The 25,251-nt window shown below is 40.2% G+C and overlaps 2 protein-coding genes across 3 annotated transcripts in view; one reads left to right on the top strand and one right to left on the bottom strand.

The window, feature by feature from the left end:
* The window catches only part of psmd1 (proteasome 26S subunit, non-ATPase 1), a 37,912-nt gene that overhangs the window by 1,414 nt on the left and 11,247 nt on the right, over positions 1-25,251 (top strand). The window contains exons 4-19 of the mRNA XM_063495451.1: positions 18-187; positions 358-566; positions 714-857; positions 1,769-1,995; positions 2,325-2,385; positions 3,030-3,158; positions 3,302-3,390; positions 3,497-3,575; positions 3,730-3,903; positions 4,062-4,173; positions 4,966-5,162; positions 5,558-5,653; positions 6,102-6,166; positions 19,668-19,782; positions 22,680-22,796; positions 23,671-23,773. Of these exons, the coding sequence (XP_063351521.1) occupies positions 18-187; positions 358-566; positions 714-857; positions 1,769-1,995; positions 2,325-2,385; positions 3,030-3,158; positions 3,302-3,390; positions 3,497-3,575; positions 3,730-3,903; positions 4,062-4,173; positions 4,966-5,162; positions 5,558-5,653; positions 6,102-6,166; positions 19,668-19,782; positions 22,680-22,796; positions 23,671-23,773 (2,087 nt within the window). The remainder of the gene's footprint in view (positions 1-17; positions 188-357; positions 567-713; positions 858-1,768; positions 1,996-2,324; positions 2,386-3,029; positions 3,159-3,301; positions 3,391-3,496; positions 3,576-3,729; positions 3,904-4,061; positions 4,174-4,965; positions 5,163-5,557; positions 5,654-6,101; positions 6,167-19,667; positions 19,783-22,679; positions 22,797-23,670; positions 23,774-25,251) is intronic.
* On the bottom strand, positions 9,324-16,397 carry htr2b (5-hydroxytryptamine (serotonin) receptor 2B, G protein-coupled). 2 transcript variants are annotated; one of them, XM_063495584.1, is made up of 4 exons: positions 16,002-16,397; positions 15,054-15,632; positions 11,010-11,210; positions 9,324-10,283 (listed from the first exon to the last, which is right to left on the bottom strand). In XM_063495584.1, exons 2-4 carry the CDS (start codon positions 15,328-15,330, stop codon positions 9,325-9,327), a joined length of 1,437 nt encoding a protein of 478 aa, XP_063351654.1. In that variant the 5' UTR covers positions 15,331-15,632; positions 16,002-16,397; the 3' UTR covers position 9,324. The 2 variants fall into 2 exon arrangements, with proteins under 2 accessions (XP_063351654.1, XP_063351655.1); XM_063495585.1 differs by having other exon boundaries at positions 15,054-15,613.

Here is a 25,251-nt window from a genome sequence, read left to right as displayed (position 1 = left end):
TTGTTGTCTCCTCACAGTGAAGTCCTATATGAGGATGAGTCTTTCCGGAGTAGAGAATTTGCAGCCTTGGTGGCCTCCAAGGTTTTCTACCATCTTGGAGCCTTTGAAGAGTCTCTAAATTATGCTCTTGGTGCGGGAGATCTTTTCAGTGTCACAGATGACTCAGAATATGTGGAGACCATCATTGGTGAGTGGGGGGGAAAAAACTTCTTCTTCTCTTCTTACCAGTGCAAAGTAAAACAAAAATGTAATGTTGGACTTAAGGTTTATCCTCCATTGCTTTCTAATGAAAAGTATGTATGAAATAAATATATTTACCTACATAACTTGTTATTTTTGTTTGTTATTCGGATGCAGCCAAATGCATCGACCATTACACCAAGCTGCGGGTGGAGAATACCGAGCTGCCAGAGGGCGAAGAGAAGAAAACCATAGACCCCCGTCTCGAGGGCATTGTCAACAAGATGTTCCTGCGTTGCCTTGACGATCACAAGTATAAACAGGCCATTGGCATCGCCCTGGAAACAAGACGTCTGGACATGTTTGAGAAAACCATCTTAGAATCAGTCAGTGCAGTTTTCTGCTAACTTGAGATTATTTTGGATCTTTATAACAAGTTTTAATAAGATTTACACTTTGGTTACTGCTGTTGATTGTTCAAGGTTATTAACGTTTCATCTTAAGAATTTTTTTTCTTTTCACTTCTCTTCCAGAATGATGTGAGTGGCCTCCTTGCCTACAGCTTGAAGGTGTGCATGTCCCTGATGCAGAACAAGAAGTTCCGTAACGACGTGCTGAGGGTGCTGGTCAAACTGTACATGAACCTGGAAAAACCCGATTTCATCAATGTCTGTCAGGTAACAAATGGATTGTTCAAACACCTGAGCCAAGGAAACTGGCGCGGGTGATCATGATTTCACTTCTTTTTTTTCCCCTCCAGTGTTTTATACATTGATTTGTTGTTTGCAACAACATACACAAACACAGAAAAGAAATAAAAGGCTTTCAGGCACGAAAACATACAGAGGGAATTTAAGACAGTGTGACTCTCGAAGTTCTCAAACATGAAGAAAACCTGTCAAGAATATAACAAAAATATATAAAAAACATTTTTGCATCTTATGGGACCGAGAAAAAAGTAAAGATCACAGCTTGTAAGAGATAATATGGTATTGTTGAAGAAAAGGCCCTCATCTCCTACTAAATCTCCCTTGAATATCTGGTTTACACATGCATGATTCTTCCAGTTGTAGAAAAGATAACGTCCTTAATCTAGTTTCGTAGAAGAGGTAGACTTCCAATTTATATGTTTCTTGGCAAGCACAATTCCTTTATACAGATGAATCTGGATGCCAGGTGAAAACCCAAGAGTTTCTACGGAGCATCCAAAGATTGCCAAGTTATGGTTAGGTTTAATGTCTCTGGAGAAGGCTGCTGAAAGCCACTAAAATGATGTTATGAGAAATGAAAACTCCAAATGATAAGATCAAAATTTATATGTAATCACAATCCTCATGATTCCAAAGAGTTCACTTTCAGGCACGCATTATAGCAGGTATTTGTTGTTTGATAAGAATCTCTAACGATCAATCAACCAAACCAACATCTGCCCTGAGTCATGCTGAGAGTTATTTGTGTGATTTTTAAAATAGTTGATAGTACTGCTATATGTTGATCACATGTACAGCTTTAATTTAATAGATTTTCCAAAACTATTTCAAACTAACATCCCTCTCCACTTATCTCTCTCTCTCTCTCCCCACTCCAGTGCCTGATATTCCTGGATGACCCGCAGGCTGTGAGTGATATCCTGGAGAAGCTGGTGAAGGAGGACAACCTGCTAATGGCCTACCAGATCTGTTTTGACCTCTATGAGAGTGCCAGCCAGCAGTTTCTGTCCTCTGTCATTCAGAACCTGCGTACCGTTGGGACACCTATTCCTGCAGTCCCTGGTTCCACAAATACAGGCACTGTGCCCACGCCAGACAAAGAGAGGTAGGCAGGGACAAAGAGTGACTAATTCTGAAGCACTTTGTCTTGGTTCATGTTTACAGGGTCTTAGGCTTTTTCAGAGATAGCGGCTCCGATTTAAGGCATTTCTCTGCTGAAGAGTTCTTTTAAAATGCTGTATGGTGGGAAAAGCTTCTGACCCTTTGTCAGTGAGAATAAAGCCCACTAAGTTTCTGGTGGGCATCTTAAACCTTCTGAAATGAACCAAACTAAAATGAACTAAAGTAAAGAAATACAAAAGATTGAGTTTGAATTGAGTCTAATACACACACATCTTACAGACTGAAACTTGTTGTCTCTTGTATGTTTTATAGTGATGCAATGGAGACCGATGACAAAGCTGGCAGCTCCCCTGCTGGAAAGCCTGCAGAAACGGTTAGCAGTTTGGATTTCTGGGGGTTTTAACTGCAGTAGATCTTTAATAACTGAAGCCTGCACTACAAAGCATGTTCACCATAACCAGTACAGCTTGGTCATCTGATCAAGGCTAACAATCACAGTCACGCTAAGCAGTTTGTATACATGCACATAAAACTGGTTGCGTTGGCATCAGCTGGAAAAGTCTAGAGCCACACAGTTCTCACAGGAATAACAAAAAGTAATCCTGAAACATGATGAGGAATTCTAAAATATACTGCAAGTTAAAAGGAGTTTATCAGAATCAGAATCGTGTTTGCCAAGTGTATATATATAGCAGTGTAGTCTAGTTAAGCATTCAAAGTCGAGAAGAAAAGTTCACAGAAAAAAATGCAGATTACGCATCATTAGTACTACCTTACTAAATATTAATACTAACTCAGTGTGGCCTTTAGCTGCAGTCTTGATAGTGTTATTGAATGCTGGGAGGGAGGAATGAAAATAAAACGTTAAAGTTGAAAGTAGAAAGAAGAAAATCAATTGGACAGTAGTTTGTTTGTTTTTTGGGGGGAGGGGGGGGTGGTGGTAAATAAATACACTCTGATTTGTTGCCTTTAATATATCCTATCACATTGTCACATTGTCCTTCTGTCTTTTTACAGAAAGATGAGTCCAAAGACCAGAATGCAAAGATGATCAAGATCCTGAGTGGGGAGATGGCCATTGAGCTTCACCTACAATTCTTAATCCGAAATAACAATACAGATCTAATGATTCTGAAAAACACAAAGGTAACGTTCGCTACCAGTGTAATGTGTAGTTTTGAAGAAGATTGTTTACAACCAGATGAACTGCATTTTGCTTGAGGTCACTTAATGTGCCGTAGCGACCGCTTCCTGAAATTCCCTGATTTTTGTGCCTCCTTTTACTCCAGGACGCGGTTCGAAATTCAGTGTGCCACACAGCTACGGTTATAGCCAACTCCTTCATGCACACAGGCACCACAAGTGACCAGTTCCTCAGGTAACTGTGCTAGGAGGATGATAAAACACTGAAAAGATTACAGAGGGATATTGATAAACGTGTCGTTTTTGAGTGACTATAACCCAAGTGTTTTTTGTTCTTGTAGAGAAAACTTAGAATGGCTGGCAAGAGCAACAAACTGGGCAAAATTCACAGCGACAGCAAGTCTGGGTGTCATCCACAAGGTAGAGTTCTGGCACAATGATGGTAATACTAAGAAAACCAGAAAGGATTTTGTTCTAATGTTATGCTTTTCTAGTCTTACTGCCTGCTCAGAATGTTTTAGACAAAGATTAAAGTGTTTCTAATGTTCAAAATGTTGAAAATGCTTTCTTTCAGGGTCATGAAAAAGAGGCGCTCCAGTTAATGGCCACCTACTTGCCCAAAGATACCTCCCCTGGCTCTGCCTACCAGGAAGGAGGCGGGCTGTATGCCCTGGGCCTCATTCATGCCAACCATGGCGGGGACATCATTGACTACCTGCTCAGTCAACTCAAGAACGCCAGCAATGATGTGAGTTTTTAGGTTTGGTTTCATCTTGGTTGTCAAATGCCCTGTAAATGTTACACTTGTGCCCCAGCTAAAGCTTTTTAGAGAGCAGGAGCTAGTTTAAGTCTCTGTGTCAGTTTCATGCTCTCACTGAAGGTGTGCTTTCTGTTCCACGGTCACAGATTGTCCGTCATGGCGGTGCTCTTGGCCTGGGCTTGGCTGCATTGGGCACGGCTAGGCAGGATGTTTACGATCTGCTCAAGTCGAACCTCTACCAGGATGATGCTGTCACTGGTACGTAGGTCCTGTCAGTAAAGGGGCTTTTTGAATTTTAATGGGGGGCTTTCTAGTTTGCTTTTTACTATTCTGCTTACTAATAATAATGTTTTTACAAATATGACAAAGAATGATTTGGTTTTTTATTTTTGTTTGTTTTGAGCATCTCTGCTACGTCCCTTATTAGAGTAGAACTTTCAAACGTTTTAAATATGTGTTTTGTTATGTTAATTGTATGTGGACCAAAAAAAGCGGGGTTTTTGTTTGTTTGTTTTTTATCCTGTGTGATGTGTTATGGAATTTTAATTAACAAAGCCTACAGACACAGTGAGCAGTAGGCTAAGAACTTTTAATAATAAACACAAGCATGCTTGGAGAGAGCCGCCGTCACGGGGCACTGACAGCAGTCTCTCTACCGATGAACAGCACAGCCCTGGTTTAAATACAGTCAGACAAAAGTACTTTCACAGCTGTTGTTCACACTCTTAACCCTCTCCAGAATGTGGGAGATTTTTTATAAGCTTATCTCTTCTTACCGTGATTGCCCCTTGTCTCTTCCCCCATCCTCAAAAACACAGAACAAAAGGCTTCACACCTGTGGAATTTCCCCCACTTGTTGTCACCCCCTTTCTCAGAGGCCTAGCTGTGTGTGTGTAATAAAGTTAGAGCTGAATGCTCTTCCACATATGCACCCTTTAAATGACCCAAAAGTGACATGACTAAAAAATATGACCAATATATCAAATAAAAGAAATTCCATTATAGATGTCCAAATTTGTTTTGTTTTTTTCTGCTTCTGCGACCTCCCAGGTGAAGCTGCAGGGTTGGCTCTTGGTCTCGTCATGCTGGGCTCCAAGTCGGCTCAGGCGATCGAGGACATGGTGGGCTACGCTCAGGAGACGCAGCACGAGAAGATCTTGCGTGGCCTGGCAGTAGGAATTGCCATGGTCATGTATGGACGTATGGAGGAGGCTGATGCCCTCATTGAAAGCCTCTGTAGAGACAAGGTATGACTAAAAAACACTCAAAAATCAAATTATGTACACCATCAGGTTGAAACTTCTGTCAAAAAAAAGTGACAATTGTCTTTGCCATAGGGTCAACTTACCAATATCTAGAAAATAATAGAAGTTTGATTCTTTAATGGAAAGAATCTCAGTCTGTTTCATAAAGGTCACTACTCTCCGTAAAGCTCACAATTCACTGTGCTGATATTTGATGTATCAAATCCCGTCTGCACTTACTGAACCTCAGGTTGTGTGTATTTCCCATCACATGTGAGACTCTTCCTCTGTACTTTGTGCCAAGATCTAGATGTGGGAAATTACTCAAATTATGTTGATCTTAGTTGTGTATCCAGACACAGTCTTAAAGCTCTGCTTTCTTTCACTGTCTACGGTAGGACCCCATCCTGCGGCGCTCTGGTATGTACACTGTGGCAATGGCATACTGTGGCTCTGGGAACAACAAGGCGATCCGACGCCTGCTACATGTCGCTGTGAGTGCTTCCTTTTTTCCTTCTTTACAACACTGTCACTGAAGGGAGTGCAGGTTTATAATGATGGCACTGAAGCGGATGGAAGATCCACTAATGGCCGGCCTCATAATAGCTGCTAGTCATAATATTGTCAAAAGTATGATTGTTTATTTTCTCCCTTAATCTGTCTTTTTGTTTTCAAAGCTTTAGTAGCTGCTGTTATTAAACTAATGCCAGTTATTTAAAGCACGGTATTCTTTCAGGGATGATCTTGCAAAACTCTTGCTAACAGAAATCACTGCAGAGGTGTGAACTACTTTTGTCCTGTAGGTGGCACTTGGTGCTAACTAAATTTATTAGACAGCTTAATAGTAGAGCATATTTCTTTTACTCTGAGTAGTAAGGGATGTGCATTTTTAAGATTAAATCAAGTCCAGTTTAATTGACTGCTTTTCTTTTCTCTATTAAGGTGAGTGATGTGAATGATGATGTCAGACGGGCTGCTGTCGAGTCCATTGGCTTCATCTTGTTTAGGTAAGCCAGACCTCATTCCTTAAACTATGAACACTCTGTTTTGGTTTTTTCCACATGCACCAAAGGCCTTTCTCTTTAAAACCTCAATATTTGTGCTAAAATTCCAGCTTTATGCAAAACACAACCTTTGAACAAAGATGTACTTATTTGAGCCGGAATTTTTTTTAAAAAGAAGGCAACTAGATAATTGGCGTGGTTAAACCAAATCATGCATCTGGTAGAAAGAAGGTATTCTGAAGGGTTTTCTAAATATCATTGTTATTACAAATGTTGCTTCTCTATGTTAATCTTTTGAAGAGTTTAAAAAAGTTATAATGAAAACCAACCAGTGCTCAGTTTGCTGTCCATCCGTTTATTTTAAACAGTTGCACAGTTATCTTTGTTTGCTGAGGGGAGGTAGAATTAAAGCTAGATGGTTTATGGTTGTTGATTTCAGTGTGTGTCACATCTGCCACTAACTGGCTGTCTGTCTTAAACGCAGCCGGCACACGAAAAACAACCTCCAGAAAGAGGCACGTGCATTATAGTAGAAACTCAGTATGGATTTAGATGCCTCCTGCTATATGTAAATTAATAAATGAAAATCATAAACTTAAAAAAAGACTTGCAGAATGCTTACAGCAGAAGAAAATGGCACAACTACAGCCATCCGTATTAAGGTTAATAGCATTAGCTGCCACAGTAACTTTATAAAGCCGATACCTGTGCCACCAGAGTACCTGTGGATACTCTGGTGTCCCCCACAAACTAGAAGGAGAGAAGGGAGTTTGCCAGTTTTACCATCATTACAACCAGCTGATCTCTTGGTTACTTGTGGGAGTTTTATTTAGTTTTACTACAGTTAGCTTGGTGGAGAATTTTACTTGTGAAGTGAAGTGTTGTTGGTTGATTGGCTAACACAAACAAGTTAATGTAGCAGCTGGCAAATGAATGAAACCAGTGAATGTCATTTCCATGCAGTTGTCCTGAAGCTTAGTTGGCTTTGACCAGTCTGGTTCTTGTTATTCACTACATCACTACTGACACAGAAACAGTTTGATTTTCTTTCTTTTTTGCTTCAGTTTTCCTGGCTGACCTTATGTTTTTCATATTTTGTGCTAATGAGTTGTCAAAATTTAGTTTAGTAGTAGTTACTGGTCTTCATGAATGATGTTCCCGTGTCAGACAATGACACCACTGAGGTCCTTATCACTCTAACTGTCTTCTCCAGTTATTTACAGGCATTTATCCCACTAACATCAGTGTTTACCCACCATAGAGCAGGGCTCGTGCTAAACAGACCGCCTGGCCACCTCACAAACATCAGGGTGTGCATTTTTAAGCCCAAAAAGGCCATGTGATATCCTGTGATCAATCGGCCGCTACATAAACCTTGTGTAAATTTTCTCTGTGTTTAGAAAGACTTGTGAACCAGAGCTATTTAGTTTGCCTGCTCTTCTCTGATTTCCCACCCTAATGGCTTAAGAATAACTGCATGCACTCCGCCTCACAAGAAGAGCCAAGTTTGAATGCCTTACATTTCAGCTTTTTCATACTAAATCAGCAGAGTTCCAGTTTGTTTGTTTGTCTTTTGTTTAACAGTGACACGGTCTATACAGAAATATAAATATAAATAAGGATTTTAGTTTAGTTGAATTTATGCTGTTTTCCTGGATATTTTTAAACAGAGAAATCAGGAATTGCTCCTTAAATATGCTGTCGTTACAGTATTCGTATTTTTCTTTTTCAGTGTAAATAGCAGTGTTTTCATTGCCAAACTCTGTTATCTGCTTTGGTGTTTATGATTTGGGGAAAAGTGAATAGCCTTTTTTTGTTTTGTTTTGTTTGTCTTACTGTGGCTGTTATGTTGTGTTGTGTTTTGTTTTGCCCAGCCCTTATTTATGATAGAGGCCATTTTTTTCTGATCACATTACAGTAACATATGAATGTGGAGATCAACAGTATAACACACAGATGGTTAGAATTTGGCCTTTTTATCAGGAACACAGGAAATATTGTATTAAACACATGTAAATTTCCATTTAAAGTGAACATTTTCTATGTACAGTCTTTTTAAGTGGACATCTTTTTAACATGTCAAAACAGCAGGCTGCTTTTCAAAGGTCCAGCAAATACATTAAGTATCGTTTCAAGAGTGCGAGGTGTTTATGTCTGTCTGTGTTGTCTTGACAAAATTTAAGCATGTAGATGGTTTACAGCATATTTAGACAGCAAAAGTTAAAAAGCATCAGAATAGGAAATGTACTGTATACTGCATTCAGGGAGTTTCCAGGTCATCATAATGTCCTGAACTTTGTGGATGTAGTGTTCATAGTTGAAAATAGATCCTTGTGTAACTGATGTAAACAAACATTAGCGATCACTTACTAGTTTCTAAGTGAGGTCACCACCTTGAACCCTGGAGGGCAAAACAAGCCTTCCTTAGACTTCATGTGCTTTACTTTCACTAGGGTTATTAAGCCAAAATGCCAGCTAATGTTCACAAGCCGCTCAGTTGTTTACAGCTGCTGGGCAAGTAAAGATAATGGCACTAAATGTTAACACACCTCTCCTGAGGCTGCCGTACAAATACAGCTGCCAAATCACACCAATGGCTACATTATATTACATTATTATAAGCTTAACAGATGAGTTTCACTTTCTAAAAGTGGCATTAGTGACCCATCTCAATCAAAAATAGATAGACCTGCACCTACTGTTGTTTTTGTTTTGTTTTTTTTGTTTATGTGCTGGTGGCAGTGTAAGTGCACGGGGGGGATATTGTTACATATTGCAAATATTGGCATATGGACTGCAGCTTGTGCAATTTTCACTTTACTAGTATGGAAAAACATGCAGTATTTTAAATATCAGTGTTTTTGAAATTTGATCTGAACATTTGCAGCTTGTAACATGAGTTCTCTAGTGCTCTGATGCTCTGAGTTAGCCAGCATTTTGGTGTTTTGCCCTCTAGGTGTGCGCTACAGAAAATTTTGAACAGTTTGGGGTTTGTTGTCTTGCCATTAAATGTATCCAATTGACAGAAACATCTGTTTGTGACAAGCCTTTGTCTTGAAAGAACTAAAATCTGCAACATAAATTTTATCCACCTTAAGTACCCCCCCCCCCCCCCCCCCCCCCCCCCCGATTTATATTCATTTGCTTTGCGTGTCCATAGTCTATACGCAGCTAACATGTTCCTCCTGCTTATCATCTTCATTTTCAGTCAGAAGTATTGTGTCTAGCACAACACCACTAGATGACTGTACAGGTGGTTGCCGACTCCTCAGCGGACTTTGGTAGGCCACAGCTCCAATGCCGTTCTTCATTCCCCGTTTCATGAATAGCTTAGAGTTCTCTGCCATGGAAGATTTGATTGAAATCCTTGTTAGAGTCCACTCTGCAGTTGATGGCCTCAGATGTCCTCCTGACAGGTTACTGGCACAGCTCCTGTAATTACAGGTGATGTAACGTGTGAACGCCTGCCTGAAAGTTTTGTTGAATAGGGTGTAGACCAGCGGGTTAATACCCGATGACACGTAACCCACCCAAACAAAGATCTCCATGAGCCGGGCAATGACGTTGGGATCACACCCTTTGCATAGCACTGAGGTGATATTTGTAATAAAGAAAGGGCACCACATGACTACAAACAGGAGGAAGACTATGCCCAGTACCTTGGAGGCACGCTGCTCATTGCTCAGAGTCTGCATGGACTTCTTGCCCATTGTTGACATCCTGCGAAAGGACTGTTCGTATGGCGTGTGAGCGATCGTGGTGCCTGCATTTGGCTTTTCCTGCATCCGGGGAAGTCTGCTGTCCAGCACATTCATTTGCTCGGCTTCAGTTGAAGCCATAGACTGTTCCCTTTGAAAAACTGTGGACACCGCCGGAGAGCTAAAACGCTGAGTGACCTTTGACCTGAGCAAATAAACCTTTTTGCGCAACACATGGACAGTGAGTAGATAGATGACCATCATGATAGTCAAAGGGATGAAGAATGCTGACAAAGAGCCAAATATGATAAAATCCCAGAAGGTGGTTGGTTTCAGCAGGCACGTGTGGTTGCTGTTGAAGGTGATGTTGTTGGGAAGGTGGTAGTTCTTAAGGCCCCTAATAGGAATTGGAATTGCAATACCTAGAAAAATGACAACAACGTTAAATACTGGAAAACACTGGTTGTTATTACCACACTCATTTGATGAACAGCTTACTGGCTTGCATTTGTTTTGTTTTTTTCTGCAAATGCAGTAATTTTTCATTTGAGAGAAAGAGCTGCTTTTACTGAAATGTGTCTCCAATAACAAGGCAAGACTGATTGCAGCATCTTTGTGTTTACAAAATCTAGTAAACTAATCATTCCTGGCTTGCCGTCACCCCCCTCAAAATAAGCCATGGTGTACAGTAAGCTTTAAAAGTTTAAATAAAGCCACACCTGACAGCCAAAGTGACTGTTCCCTTAGTGGTGTGAGCACTGAGCTGTAACGCCTCAGTGAATTTGGCCAAATATTTTACACTCTAGACCTGAACATGGTGACCTGATGCTGTAAAGGTGTTTTCATGTATTTAACGTAAGTTTTTGAGATGCAGCTGATTTTACCTTTTATTTTAAAACTTGGAATTTTGGCCCTTTTTAGTCTTCACATTTATGTATCCACCGTCACAGTGGACTTTAAATCATATGAGTGCTGTTTATATATATATATATATATGTTGCTGTTTTATGTCATCCGGCATGCATTTCTGAGTGTAAACCAGGTTTTGTTGGGGCTTTTATGTTTTGAGTTTTGACTTTAAAGACTGCTGTAGAGCTGTGTAAAATTTGCAGAAAGAAACTTGCAGAAGGCTGAACTGACAAACTTACAAATGGATATGAGCCACACCAGCGCGATCTTGACCAGCGCTTTGGCTCTGGATTTGTACTGGCTGTGTTGAATCGGCTTCTTGATGGCAATGTAGCGATCCAGTGAAATGGCACAAAGGTGCATGATGGATGCAGTAGAAAAAAGCACATCAAGGAAGAGCCAGATGGGGCAGAGAAACTCAGGAAGAGGCCATCCAGAGTCTAAAGAGAAGATGAGATGGAAATTAGAGTTAGCAGATAGTTTAATATACTTGTGGTGTAACTCATTTTCTTGCCAAAAAGAATGCGGTCATACTCTCTGCCCGTTAGGGTAGATATCAGACAATGGCAACGGGTTTGAAGTAGCACTCATGCAAATGATTGCTGTTTGTTTATCTGTGAGGAATCACTTTACTGGAAAAAGGAGGGTTCGCCGAGTGTTTATGGAGCTCGAAGCTCTTTATGTAGATGTGGCAGAGACTGCGCTCAACAGTAGTGTTTATTTTGAGTTCTGGGTATAAAACTGGCAAGTAGTTGTTCTGGCTTTTGTCTCGTCATCCATTAACATAGTAAAAGACAGTTGTTGGAATTTTCCTGTGTTATGCCCGTCTCCTCCGCCTCCTTACTGCGCTGCTTTCTCGTACTCTGTTTTGATTAAGTTTGACGTGGAAGCTTTTCTCTCCCCCCCCCCCCCAAATGACAAATGATTCCCGCTTTTGGAAAGTGTTTATTTGTTGTATTAGTTTTACAATGTTACTAAAGCAATCCTGCCCTTGTAAGCTTTTTTTTTTTTTTTTTATAGTTTTTTGTTTTATGGTTGCCTTTGAAAACATCCTAGTTCCACCACGTGGCAGCCCATTAAAAACTTGGGGCATAAAGCAGAGCTCTCCTGTAGTTCCTAGTTATACAAGGCTCGTGTCAGCACCTCAAAGTAATTTGCAATGTTTTTTTTTTTTGTTTGTTTATAAGGATTACAAAACTGCTATTTGAACAGATGTGGGTGTCTAAGAGTCAACAGTGCAGGACTTTTATTAAAAAAAATAGGGATCAAGTGTTATTACTTAAAAAAGAATAAGAATAATTTGCATTTCTGGCAAGTATAAGAAAGTATAAGTGTTTATAGCACATTGCACAATACAAACAGCTACAATATCCACAGCTCTTTAAATAAAAAAAAAACATATAGAATAGAGGAGTTCAGAAAATCTAATGTATTAAATTACCACATTATTGGTTAGTAGAGAGCTGGCTTCTCACTTAGGCTTTTCTTTTTTCTTTTTTGGCTACAAGTTGGTTTATTTTAAGTTTACAAGAGTTTCTGTTCACATAGCTCATATTTTAAACAAGAGGACCTCTTACATTTTCCAGGTGTCTGTATACTTCTGCTCAGCAGATGTGGAAGAGTGGCTGAATACTAGAAACATTTTCTGGAAGGGTGTGTTGCATCATCTTTTCTTTGAAACTTATATATTTTAATTCAAAGTAAAGTAGGTTTCTCTGCCAGCTGCAGCCAGCTCTACCTGCCCTACTACTTGACTCTACGAGCAAGTCTGAACGGATGATCAAAGATAAAAAGGAGGAGCGATTCGACTGGAGACACTTTGGTTAATAGAGAAATCAAATTTTTTTATATGTGATTGGATCGCTAAAGGCCTAATAATTATAGTGACATTGTATAGAGCTGAAAAGAAAAAGAAATGTAACTAACTAACGAACTTCAAAGGACTAGCTGTTAGCCTCTCTGCACCTTCCTCGCCTGTTATTAGATTATAAGAAGGGGGATAAAGGTTAAAAAGATAAATTGGACTTCAACCACATTCATTATTTGCACACGGCTACAAAGCAAACACCTCTGGACACTGGACCAGCACATCTCTAGCCTTAATTAACAATGATAACAGTCTTAATTTACACACCACACGCACAGCTTTATTAGTCTGTCAGCTTACGTGTGTTTTTATTGTTTCTGATTATTTCAAGCCCAGCACAGCTCATCGGCCCCACCTTACAGTTGTATCACTGATTTCACTGAAATATTTAGTTTTGTTGTATTGGGCACCAGGTGACATTTGTGGTATTAGTGTAGCAATGTACTATAACCTTGTCTATGTGTTTATTTCGCTAAAGGTTGTTGGCACAGCATGACTGTCCGCACCGTCGTTAGCTATCCTTCAAACTAACACACTTTTTCTGTCTGTGTCCTCATGACCTCTTCCATTTCACCTCAGCGCTTCATCTCTCTCTAAATAGGAGAGGATGACAGCTGCCTGGGTCTTAAAATATATTTCACAAAAGCAGAGCATATTTTAGGAGTCTGTTTTTTGTTTTTGTAGTCCTTTGTAACATTTTAGCAGATAGAAATACTGCTGGAAAAATTAAAGAAATACATTTTAATCACAGTTGGTGTTTTTCTCAGTTATGTGACTGGACTAGTTCTTAGGACTAAATATTTTTGGCCTAGATAAATTGCTTTAGAGGTTCCCGTATTGAAGTGATGGTTTGAAAAAAGAAATCAATACCCTTTCAGTTTCTTTTATGTTTCAAAGCCAGCTGCTTTTAGCTCAATACCCAGGTTTTTCATGGATCAGAATGGGCCTTTCGGTGTCTACTGAAGCGCGCATACAAAAATGAATGATGTGAAAGGACAAAATCTGCACAGGCTTGTTGAACAGAAATCTGTGAGTTTTGTTGTTATATCTGGCTGTTTGATAAATTAAAATGTTTATTATGCTTGGGTAAATGAACCCAAAATAAATCTGGTTTAAAATACTAATTTTACTGATGATTTCCCCTTTGGCAGTGACTAAAACTTCTTTGGAGGGTTTACTGGGTGAATTTTGGGCTCAGTGTGCTCAATTAAAGCAACGTGAAAGGGGATTAAGCTTCCTGGTAGACTGATGAACAGGCTTTATATGTTCCTAATGTGGAGAGTGATGTAAAACCCTTATAGCTGGTATCATTTTCAATCCAGCGATCCAGTCAGAATTTAAATAGCATGTTTCCAGACACAGATTTGTTACAGAAATAGATGCAATGGCAGATTAATTGTAAGGCCCTTCTTTAATTAGCTTCTGCATTAAGGTAAGCGCTTAAGCAGCATCTCTGAGCAATCTTACTTGTGCAGCTTTCAGTGTGACACATCCACATCTGCGCTCTTGTGTGTTAGGCATAATTATAATCCAGCTCATTATCCTTCAATTGAACTAATGGAGAATAATGCGTAGCTTTGCCGTAGCTCTGTATTTTGTTGTGGTATGAAGAGGAAAAAAGATGATACAAGTCTAAATCAGTTCCTTTGCAGCTGTATTTGCACAACACTATTAATGGAATTAATGGAAACATGGCTTTCCATTGGTAATAGTCCCAGAGGCAAGTCGTTCAGTCCAAGATGTGGAGCTGGTGCCAAAGCTTTACCAGAGAAAGTAGACTGTTCACCGTCCACTATCTCTTGTTATATTTCATCTGGAATAATTTGTTTAGAGATAGTCTTGATTGGATCTAATACTGCTAATACTACTCTCAAATTGTTGTTCTCCTCTTCTGTTATCCCCAAGTCTTCTGGTTGTTATGTAGATATTAACGCCTAATGAAGGTTTAATACAAGTTTGCTGTGAATTAGGGGGACATTCTTCATGAAATCACTTCGGTCACTCCTGAACTCACTTTAAAAAATTGTTCTGAAAATTTGTTTGTGGTTTGGACATCAATTTTCAGTGTTCTTCTGGATATTAAAGGAAGAAATATAATCATTCCAATGGTGCTTTGTTCAGAGTCACACCTTAGACATGGGTGAGGTAATGTTGGCAGTTGTTTGCTGGCTGAGCTGGGGGAGTGTCTGGGGTTTAAATACTGTATACTGTTTATTCTGTAAGCATAATAAAATATATTGTGATTTTATTAAATAAATGTAAACAACCTTTTAAAAGGGAAAAAATAAGACATTTTATGCTTGGGTTTCTAGGATTTTTACCTGTGCAGCTTTAATACTACCTATATAATGTAAAAAAGCATATGCAGTATATGTGCAATGAAACAGTCAAAGCCAAAGCTCCATGCTAAACTTACTGTAGAGAACAGTGACCAATGCAATGGGCATCACTAGGAGTCCCACCAGCAGATCGGCTACAGCAAGTGACATTAGAAAGTAGTTGGTAGCATTCTGCAGCTTTTTCTCCAGCGACACAGCGAGAATGACCAGGATGTTTCCTCCGATCGTGGGGATGATGACCATGACAATGAGCAAGGCAGCCCATTTCAGCTGAATCTCAGACACTTTGCTTGCATGTGAGCTGTTAGCCTCGAGCTGTGCCATGGCTGGCTGAGACAGGGTGCTGCTGAGCATACAGCGGGCTTGAGTGTAGGTCGGGGCTCTAATCTTTCTGGTCTGGGAGACTCGGTCAGCATGGTCACTGGGTCCCACAGGCAAGGGCACAGGGTAGGGTGAGACAGTTCAGGGGCAGCACACAAGATCCTGCATCCCGTAAAAGCCAAACGAAGATGATCTTTGTTCTTATAAAATCCAAAGCTGGCAATAATCCCAACACGATTAGTAGCTCCACAGTGCGATGTTCCGCAAGTGAGCAGGGGTCCTCACTTTCCCAGGCAGCTGACACTCTTGACATCCACTTCAAAGAAGAAATAGGTCTGTTAAAGGGGTAGTGATTAGTCATTTTCTTTAATTTGCCCGAATAATGACAAAATACAGCAATGGTAAGTAATAAATAGAGCAAAGACAGTCAGATCATGAATTATGTGAATGCCAAGCTGGGAAAGTAATGAGTAATGGCTTAAAAGCTTTTCAGATTTCTTCTGTTATACAGTTAAAGGTTAATAAAAGATGCAAGTTGTTTGTACACGGTGTTTCAGCTGATATTTTTTGATTAAAATTAGTAGATGAATGTGTAGGCTTTTGAATTTATATACCTTCCAAAGCAGTGGTTTAAATGATGTCAAAACCCATTTTCAAATAAAAAAATAAACTAGTATTGTGATAGTTTTGCAAAAGTTTCTTACCTGTTTCCCAAGGTAATGTTAGCTGTCCTTCTCCTTTTGTGTTTTCAGCTCTTAAGTCTTTTCCCAAACCTTTACGTCTTAGCGCTCTTGAACACTAAAACAGTATTCTGAGCTGGGAAAAGAGAGCCGCTTGACACCCCGTGCATTTCACTCTTTGCACACCTTGTAAGGTGGGACAGCAGTCTCTTTTAATGTCTCCTATCTCATCTTTAAATTTCTTCCCTTCCCATAGAAGAATGTGACAGAGAACGCCCTCCCTCAGCAGCGAATCCTAAATCTGTCTTAGTCTGAAGCGGTCCGTGATGTGGAATTTATTCGCTTCCACATGTTGGAGGAACTTCCAGTCTCGCCGCGCGTCACCTACCGCGATCACAGGTTTAAAACTTTCAGATGTTGTTGCTCCTCTGCTGCTCTCCCGTCCTCACTCGTTGCCTCTCGTCTGCAGCCTGCGATCAGCTCACGCTCTCTCTCTCTCTCTCGTCCCCTCCCTCCCCCTTCTGCTTGCAAGTGACTCAGACTCTATACAAAACAGATGAATGTCTTCATGATGGCAACATGCCAGTTGTTCTGGGAGGTAATTTCCTTCAACACCGCCGTCCCACTGTTTATATTTGTCACTTTCTGTTCACTCCTCTGCTCGAAGAAGAGGGGAGGTAGGAGCACTGTATGGGGGGAACCTTTTGTGTAGAGGTACATGCTTCAAAATGTACTTATACTACATAGCTGTTAAAGCCTTTTGTCCTCAGTGAGCTCACATTGAGAAAATCTCAGGAAACTTGTTTTTTTTATAGATGATATATATTTTAAGAAATTATCCCCTATTTATGTATATTTTTGTTTTCTCTATAGATTGTTTTGCTTTCTAGTCATGATGTTGCTTTGCTTTTTTGCTTTTAAAAGCAGATTTATTTATTAATTTATTTTTTTTAATTCTTTTTTAAGTGAGAAGTTCAGAGTGTACCCTTGGATATTTTAGATGATACATGCCCCTTGTTTCTGTCAAGGTGGCAGTACATGCATAAGATAATCTGCTCTCTTTTACTTTGCTTATCCTTTAATGAAGTTTAATCTCTTCAGTCCCAGAAGTTTAAAATTTTTTAAATGCTTAAATCATCACATCAGGTGTAGCACTGTGATTAGAGGCAGCATCTATCTCTTCAACAGCTGCTTTTGCCCGACCATGTTTTCAGTATGATAACTAACCTTATTTCTTGGGATCTGCATGTTTGCCAACTTTTAAACTGCTGCAACATAAAAGGGAAAAAAAAACGTTATGTACCATTAGACGTGACACATTTTTTTTCTCCCACTTTAGGCAGTTTAACAAGTTAACAGTCTACCCTTTGGCAGCTGCTTATCACTTATTATTATAGCAGTATACTCACACGCGTTTGTTTTGTTTACTCTTTGGATGAATTTTGATTACCTTTTAGCGTAAACTATAAAAGCCACATGACCTCTTGTCTAAAATTAACATTGTCCAGGTGTTTTTCATGATGTATTTTACAACTGCTTCCTGTAACAGACAGGAAGCGACTGAATGTGATCTGCAGTCATACAGCAAGACCACATCAATGACTGCCAGTCACATTTCATGCGGAAAAATTACATGTTTTAAGATTATTTTTTTCTTTGCTCTACATCTGCAACTTTAAAGACTTTGAGTGGAGTCATAAACTTGGTGCTCTGTTTTGTTTTGTTTTTTTTCCTCGTCTCTTTCCTTTGAGTTAATTCTGAGGTTTTTAAGTCCATCACGCATTACCAGGATATTGAACTTTAAGTTGAATTCCAGACGTCACAGCTTCACAGGCTTTTCATGTGAAACAAATGCTGAATATTGATTTCTTCTCTCCATCTCACTTCTATTTTCATGGTGGCTGAAGGTAATCTTTTACTGAAAAAAGCTGAAAAGGCTTCAGATTGACCTATTCAGATAACCAATCGCCAGTTTTCTCAAGGTGTGCCTCAAGCTATTGTGCAGTCAGTTTCAAAAAAGCATCATAAATATTTTTATTTAACCTAAATGCTTATTCTGTGTGAGCACTTTACAGTTTGGCTCTCACCCAAATGTAGATTGAAGGGCACCGTCCGTCAGCCTACCAGAATAGAAAAAAAACCCTCTGGAGGTGACACTGAAATCTGATCCAAATCTCTCAGTGATTGCCACTTGTGATCTCGCTAAATCCTAATATAATGGTCGAGCTGAGCTTTTAATTCCAGACAGACCAGTGCAGATTACTCACTGCGGACATGCCTCCATATTGATGGACAGTTTAAGAGTTTGTGGCTTTTGTGTGTGTGTGTGTGTGTGTGTGTGTGTGTGTGTGTGTGTGTGTGTGTGTGTGTGTGTGTGTTAATCTTATTATGACATAGTTTTCTGAAGGGGCAACTTATTAATTCCAAAATGCAGTTTTTCCAGTCTATAGTGTTTTCTACTTCTGTTGAATAGGTTATATATTCTGTCCATTAACGCAACTGTTTTTAATGATGAGTAAAAAGACAGATTCAAACATTTCTTTCTATGCTTCATAGTTGTAAGGCTCATAACGATGTGATTATAGCTTCAGTTATTGGACCCAGTGTAGTTCATCCAGTCAGTAGTGAAGTAAGTCATCTTTGTGAAGCTTTAAAGCTTCCAAGACTGTTTTTACTGAACTTACGCCATAATTTTCATATAATTTGTGAACACATTTGTAGAATAATTCGGCATATACACAAACACAGTTTAAAGCCTTTTTTTTTTTTTTAACCAACTAGAATCCAATAAGCACCACTGTTTTATTCTTCTGCTGTTCTATTTCTTCTGTGGATCATTGAGCTTTTAGTTTGAGAGAAACAGAGACAGCCTCTTTATTTCCACTATAGCATTGCTGGGTCAGTTAGTTAAACGCGGCCGTTTTCTGTGATCCTTGTGTCACTGATTGGCGTCCGTTTGCAATTTAAAGCAGACCAACTCTTCATGCAAAATTCTGCGTAATCTCGCCAATCAGCCTACCAATTCAAGCCCGGGCAGAGCCGTTGTTATCGCAAGTGAATTATCAGATAATGTTCAACATCATGTTTTTGTTTTTTTTCCTGTGCGTGTGCGTGTGCCCGTGCATATTTTGCTTCAAAGAGGTTTTTGTTTTGTTTTTTTTAACTAAGATAATTTTTACTCAAAAACAATAACGACTGTCACCTACTGAGCTAAATTTTGATATGATCTTGCAGGTTGTGCCAGTATGACTGAAGCGGTGCTGGTAAAAAGGTGTTTATTTAGCACATTCCTTCACATTTGTAGGAATTTTGTAATGTTTTTACCATGTGGTAATATTGTACAATTTACCCAAACCATTTGGTTAGGATGTCCTCACTAAGATATGAAAAGAGTGTGTGTCTTTGTGTGTGTGTGTGTGTGTGTGTGTGTGTGTGTGTGTGTGTGTGTGTGTGTGTGTGTGTGTGTGTGTGCGTGTACATCAATTTTTTTAATCCAAGTGAGAAACAAATGTAAAGATTTGGGGAAGTTTGTGAGAGTTTCTGATTGTTTAACTTTTCTTTGATAAATCACAGCATCCAGAAAGCTGTGATTAGTCCAACAGCAATCTGAACTGATTAATGACATTTGTCATGCTTACTGTATGTGATTAACTTCAAGTGCCTCTTCTTTCTACCCCTTTGTCTCTCCAGGACCCCTGAGCAGTGTCCCAGTGTGGTTTCTCTCTTGTCAGAAAGTTACAACCCTCATGTACGCTGTGGGGCTGCCATGGCTCTGGGCATCTGCTGTGCAGGGACAGGCAACAAGGTCAGTGTCTTTTCCTTCTTCTGCTCCAAAAATCTTTTCTGTCTTGTTTCTGAGCAGCAGCTATCAACACGTACTGCAATCTTCAAAATAAAAAACAGGAAACATTGGATTTTGCTAGCCAGACTTAGACTAGAATATAGACTAAAATGTTATCAACATGTTTTTTTTAAAAAAAAGAGGAAAATATCTCACAATGGTGTCGCTGGTTTTCTCTTTACTTGAGGTTAATAGAGGGCTTCAACCTTTTACAAATTGTCCAGTCTTCCAGTTGTGTCTTTGCAATTATAAAAGTGGTGAACTATATTGATTTAAGCATAGAACTAGACCTGAACTTTTTCTCTCTTTTAAATATGTCTTTACATAGCAGTTTCTCCTCCTGGAGTCTGTATTCATAGCTAGAATTATTTTTTTTAAACTATGTGTCAAAGAAAAGCTTACATAGCATTTCCTTTACCACAAACGCAGCATTACACCTGCTGGCTTCATTTGTCCCACGCGGCTTCTTTCTCCTCTTGGCGTAATGCGCATCAGCGATGCAAAGATTATCTATGCTGAACGAACAGTTTCTTTTTAAATTGATAGCTTCCCTGTGGGGCTGGGGTGAGCGAGTACAGACTGACGTCTGCAACGTCTGCAGGAGCATCTACAAGAGGTTGTCTGCTTTCTTATGTCACACAGAATGATGGCATAAGAAGAAATGCTAAAATTTATGACGTTGTCAAAAAACAAATTACACCAAGATCATGGGAGAAGACTGCATTTGAACTTCATCTGTTTCAAGAGTGCAGTAACGTCCTGCCACAATTTCCTTACACTGCTTTGTAGATACTCCTATTCAGCACAGAGGGGAAAGGGTTAATTGCAGATGAGTTAGCATGCATTTTGTTTGGCTTCTCCAAAAAGAGGGAGGGAAGAGGACAGAAGACAGGAGTGCTGTCGCTCCCTGAGATGTTGGCTGCTCAGTCTTGGGTGACGCAGCCACAGCAGAATCATAGCATCCTCTTTGCACCCTCTTCCTCACTGAGACTCGAGCGTTAAGGAGAATATTTTGGACCAAGTCAGCCCAGAGGCGTGCTGCAGACGTGATCGGCTCCGAAGCTCCACTGCTTGGTTTTTCCCTCGAATAAGAACTCGAGTACGTTAAAGGAGTGATGATGTTGTGACCAAAGACCTGGGTCACCTATTTAGACGATGCACATTTCTTTGCTGTCATTTACAGCTTGGGGTTTGATCATATTTACTGGGCTGCTGCTCCTGATCTGTTTATATACTTGAAGGAGGAGATGTGAACTGGAAAGTTGAGGAATGTTTTAACCGAGGCTGTTTGTGATTTTCTTTAGGGAAAAAAAAAAAAAGAAGTTCACTTTGTTTGGTGGACCTGATGGAAACACCGTTCACCAAAAAAAAAAAAATGTGTGGAAATGTAATCTTAACACCAAGCAGACTAACGAGACGTGTCATGTGATACTGTTTTATAAGTGTGTAATAAACTGGAAATTAGGTGGTGTTAGACCGTGCTCTGCGTTGCTCTATTTATTTGCACAAGCCTGCAGACAGTTATTAGCAGAGCTCAAATTAATCTAATTTAAAGACTGAGCCACACTGAAGCTCAAACCTGAAGAAAACCCTGGATATGGATTAACATGATCTTAAGTAACCAGTCCGCTGCACTTGATTGGATCTGACAGTAAATACTTTTAATTACCCCGCCTCCACCCCACCACTATGTCCTTCCAACAACGTATCACGGGCAGGATGTGGTGGACTAGTGTTGGCTTTCCACTCTTAACATATCATCCTGGGCCACGAGTGTCTCACCCAGCTGAGCTGAAGACATTCATGAAACATGGTTTATTTTACCTCCACTGTCATCATCCTAGTTTGTTTCTCTTTCCTCGGTGGAGCTGACGCCTCCTTCTGAGCCTGCTGGTGTAGGTTACGGTCATTTCTGTTCACGAGAAATAAAAGTAACAATGATAGACTGTCTGAAAAACACAGGGGAGAGCAGAAAGAAGGAGGCAGCGAGGTGGTCCTGCCTAACTCATTCATTCACAGTAATCATGGGAGGAGACTGATTGTTGGACAGTTGTCAAGGACAACCAGATATGGATGACACTAATGTCATTAATTTGCGAGGTCTGGTTGCCTCTGTTGATAATTGCCTTTCCTGTATTTGACCAAACAGAAATATCCCTGTTGCACTGATCTTTCCTGTTGGGAAGTTTTCCCTTTTTCATAATAAAATACATTTAAAGTTTAAAAAAAAAATTTGCATGCATTTTTTTCCGAAAGAAATCAGAGAGGTGATTTTATTGTTGTTGTTGTTTTTTTTCTGGAAAAGAAAGAAATACTGCATAAATAATGTCACAGAAGTTCTCTAAATTGTTTTAGGAAACATCGCTCACTTTTTCCTTGTAAATATTTGATGTCATCTACCAGCTTGTTAACAAAATCACTGTATTTACTCCTCTTTGTGAAAAATGATGCACTTCAAGTTTACGACATAAAAATATGCTGATTGTTTGGGCTTTAACAGATAAATGAGGCATTTTCAGCCTGATGACCAGTCCTAAAACTTACTGTAAGGTTCTACAGATCATTCTGTGCAAGAGACTGAATTATAAAAGACCTTCAAGATTATGAAGGCTCGGTCCATTGATTTTTGAAAATTGCCTTATTATTTTATAGAAGCAAAACCGTCACATCTGTCTTAACAGTCTAATCTTCAGTACCAATCTTCGAGAAATGCTTAAAGCTCCTCTAAAAACATTTTATCATTTAAATCGTGAATTTGAGTTAAATATGAAGGAATAATTTCCAGGCCTGCAGTTTGAAAAAAGTGAAAATGTTGTATATTTAAACCAATGTTTCCTACTCTTCTGTGTTTCTCGTCACAGGAGGCCATCAATCTCTTGGAGCCCATGACCAACGACCCTGTAAATTATGTGAGACAAGGCGCCCTCATCGCCTCTGCCCTCATCATGATCCAACAGACTGAAGTCACCTGTCCCAAGGTAAGTGAGCAGGCGTAATAGGCAGCACCAGCATTCAGTGAGACTGTCTGCACTCTTCAGTATACCTATAAAACAGAGGAACTTCTTTTTGGATGTAAAATGTACATGAGTAGAAAAACAAAACTGCTCTGTTATTGCACGTCGGTCTTGGCTGATCCATAATACGATACCAATGAGACAGAGGTTTTACTGAATAAACCGTGAGAAGGAAGAAAGGTGGAAAGACTTGACTGAAAGCAGAAAGTATTAGAGTTGTGAACGCAGAAGGAAAAAGGTCTGTGCCATGGAAGACTGAAGAGTGACTAGTCCCAGCATAACTGCACGCACTCACCCTTGAATCACCGCATACTTTGTCATAGACGGTTAAGAAATACCAGATGCATTTTCAAAGAGTCTTCATCTGCACAGCAAAGGTCTATAAGCCTCGAGGCAGTATGCGGGATTTTGCAAGAGGTAGTTGTTTATTTTTTTTTAGCAGCTGAATATCTATGACCCCACCCCCCCAACACAACCTCCTACCATTGTAATTTCCAGCTCTGCTGTAGAGTTGTAGACAGGCCAATAGTTTGCAGGTGGTAAAATTAGGCCAAATATGTTGAAAGCAACCCAGCAGAGCATTTACTTAAAGTTTTGTTTTTGCTAATGAGCTATGTTGTTGATGTTGGAACTCTGACAGGTACATCATCATCACCACAGGTGTCACAAAGCTGATGTGCTGTAAATATTCTGCAGATACTGAGTGAATCTGATGAATGCGTTAAAGCCTGCGACGACTGCGTTTAAAATCTTTGCTCTTTCCTTTATATGTTGAGCACCTCCTGCTTTATTGCAGTGTATTTTTAAATTAATTTTCCTAATTTCATCTTAACTCTAGGTGAACCAGTTCAGGCAACTTTACGCAAAGGTGATCAACGACAAGCACGATGACGTCATGGCCAAGTTCGGCGCCATCCTGGCCCAGGGAATCCTCGATGCAGGTCGGTCTCCAAACAGAGTTGCTGTGGGTTTATCCATGTCAGTCACTGAGTGAGAGAATGAATGGGTATGCGGTCCCGCCTGCCTTACATGCCTTCACCACTTAGTGGAGTACAAAAAGATGTGTAATTCTTAATTACACGGTAAAACAAGTGAACGGCTCTAAATGTTAGGTGGGTTTGTGGTTTTGTGTGCGCCTTAATTTGAGTTCCTTTGCACTCGAGCAAACAGTAACCCCCTCCTTTGGCTGACCACCCGTGCATTGCGTTTCTGGAACAGATCATGCTAAAGGTGCATTAGCGCCTGGCAGCCCGTACCTCAGCTCCGCTCTGCTCGCAGCCATATGGCCCGTCGGTCTCCCTGCGGTAATTATTGTTTGTCTGATAGTCTCTGTGTTTGTGTGTCTGTGCGGCTGTTTGTGGACACGAGCAAGCAGCGTGTGTGTGTGTGTGTGTGTGTGTGTGTGTGGTCCTACAGAGCTGCATATCATCACATGGAGAGCTATACATACACTCATATGTAGGGATGGGTATCGTTTAGGTTTTATCCGATACCGGTGCCAAACCGGTACTTTTGAAACGGTGCCGGTGCTTAAACGGTGCTCAAACCGGTGCTTAAAGAATGGAGAACACAAAATTGGTCCAAAAACCTCTCATGTTCAGCTGTTTTTTTGTAAAAAGATAACAATGTTAGCCTTTTCTGCAGCTATAGGGCATATATGGTATCACTCTTGGCTGGAAGCAGTGCTTAAACAATGGAAAAAACACAAACTTTGTCCAAAAATCTCTCATGTTTAACTGTTTTCCACTTTTTCTTTGGTCATTTTAGCCTTTTTGGCCAGGGTGAAGGGAGTATCTGCCATCAAACAAGAAGACAGCTGCATGTAACTACGACGGTGTTTGCTAGTTCACCTTACATGCATTAATTTAATAACGTGGTTAGCCTACTCAACGTGAATTACACACGAACAACATTAAGCTACTCACGCAGAGAAGAACGGCTGCTGCTGCCATCATCATCCTCATCATTTCTGCTACACTGGCAGGGCTAGGGGCCAGGACTCTCCTCTTCGGGTTTTTGGGGGATGTTGCTAACTCCGGGTCCGATAACAGGCACCACACCCGCAGTAGATGTACACGGCGTGAGGTCTCGCAGCAAGCTATCAAACACGACGCATTTCTCGGCTTAAAAAAAACGCTATGCGTCGCCAGGTGTTTCATCAGATTCGAGGAGTTACCTCCTTTGACAGTATCACAGTATCAGCTTAAAGCACTTGTTGCAGGCTGCAGAGTTTGCATCTTTTGCTGTGAAGTACAGCCAGACTTTTGACCGCTTCGTCTTGGGCATTTTTAATCTGCAGCTCTGCTCTAAAAGAACGTAAGTACCTGGCCCTGCCTACTATCCTCGGAAACGTAAAATGATTGGCTAGAATTGGCTCAGGAAAAAAAAGCACCGAAATGTGCGCTGCTTTTCGGTCTGG

Source organism: Pelmatolapia mariae, linkage group LG15 (genome assembly GCF_036321145.2).
Source record: "Pelmatolapia mariae isolate MD_Pm_ZW linkage group LG15, Pm_UMD_F_2, whole genome shotgun sequence".
NCBI classification, from domain to species: Eukaryota; Metazoa; Chordata; class Actinopteri; order Cichliformes; family Cichlidae; genus Pelmatolapia; species Pelmatolapia mariae.
This window is presented reverse-complemented; position numbering and strand designations above follow the sequence as displayed.

Bases quoted from the DNA above. Each gene is read 5' to 3' on its own strand.
- htr2b (XM_063495584.1), bottom strand. From the start codon at position 15,330: ATGCTCAGCAGCACCCTGTCTCAGCCAGCCATGGCACAGCTCGAGGCT. The intron at 11,211-15,053 runs GTAAGTTTAGCA...TCTTCTCTTTAG, and splicing joins ATTGGTCACTGTTCTCTACA to ACTCTGGATGGCCTCTTCCT. The intron at 10,284-11,009 runs GTAAGTTTGTCA...TCATTTTTCTAG, and splicing joins GGTGTGGCTCATATCCATTT to GTATTGCAATTCCAATTCCT.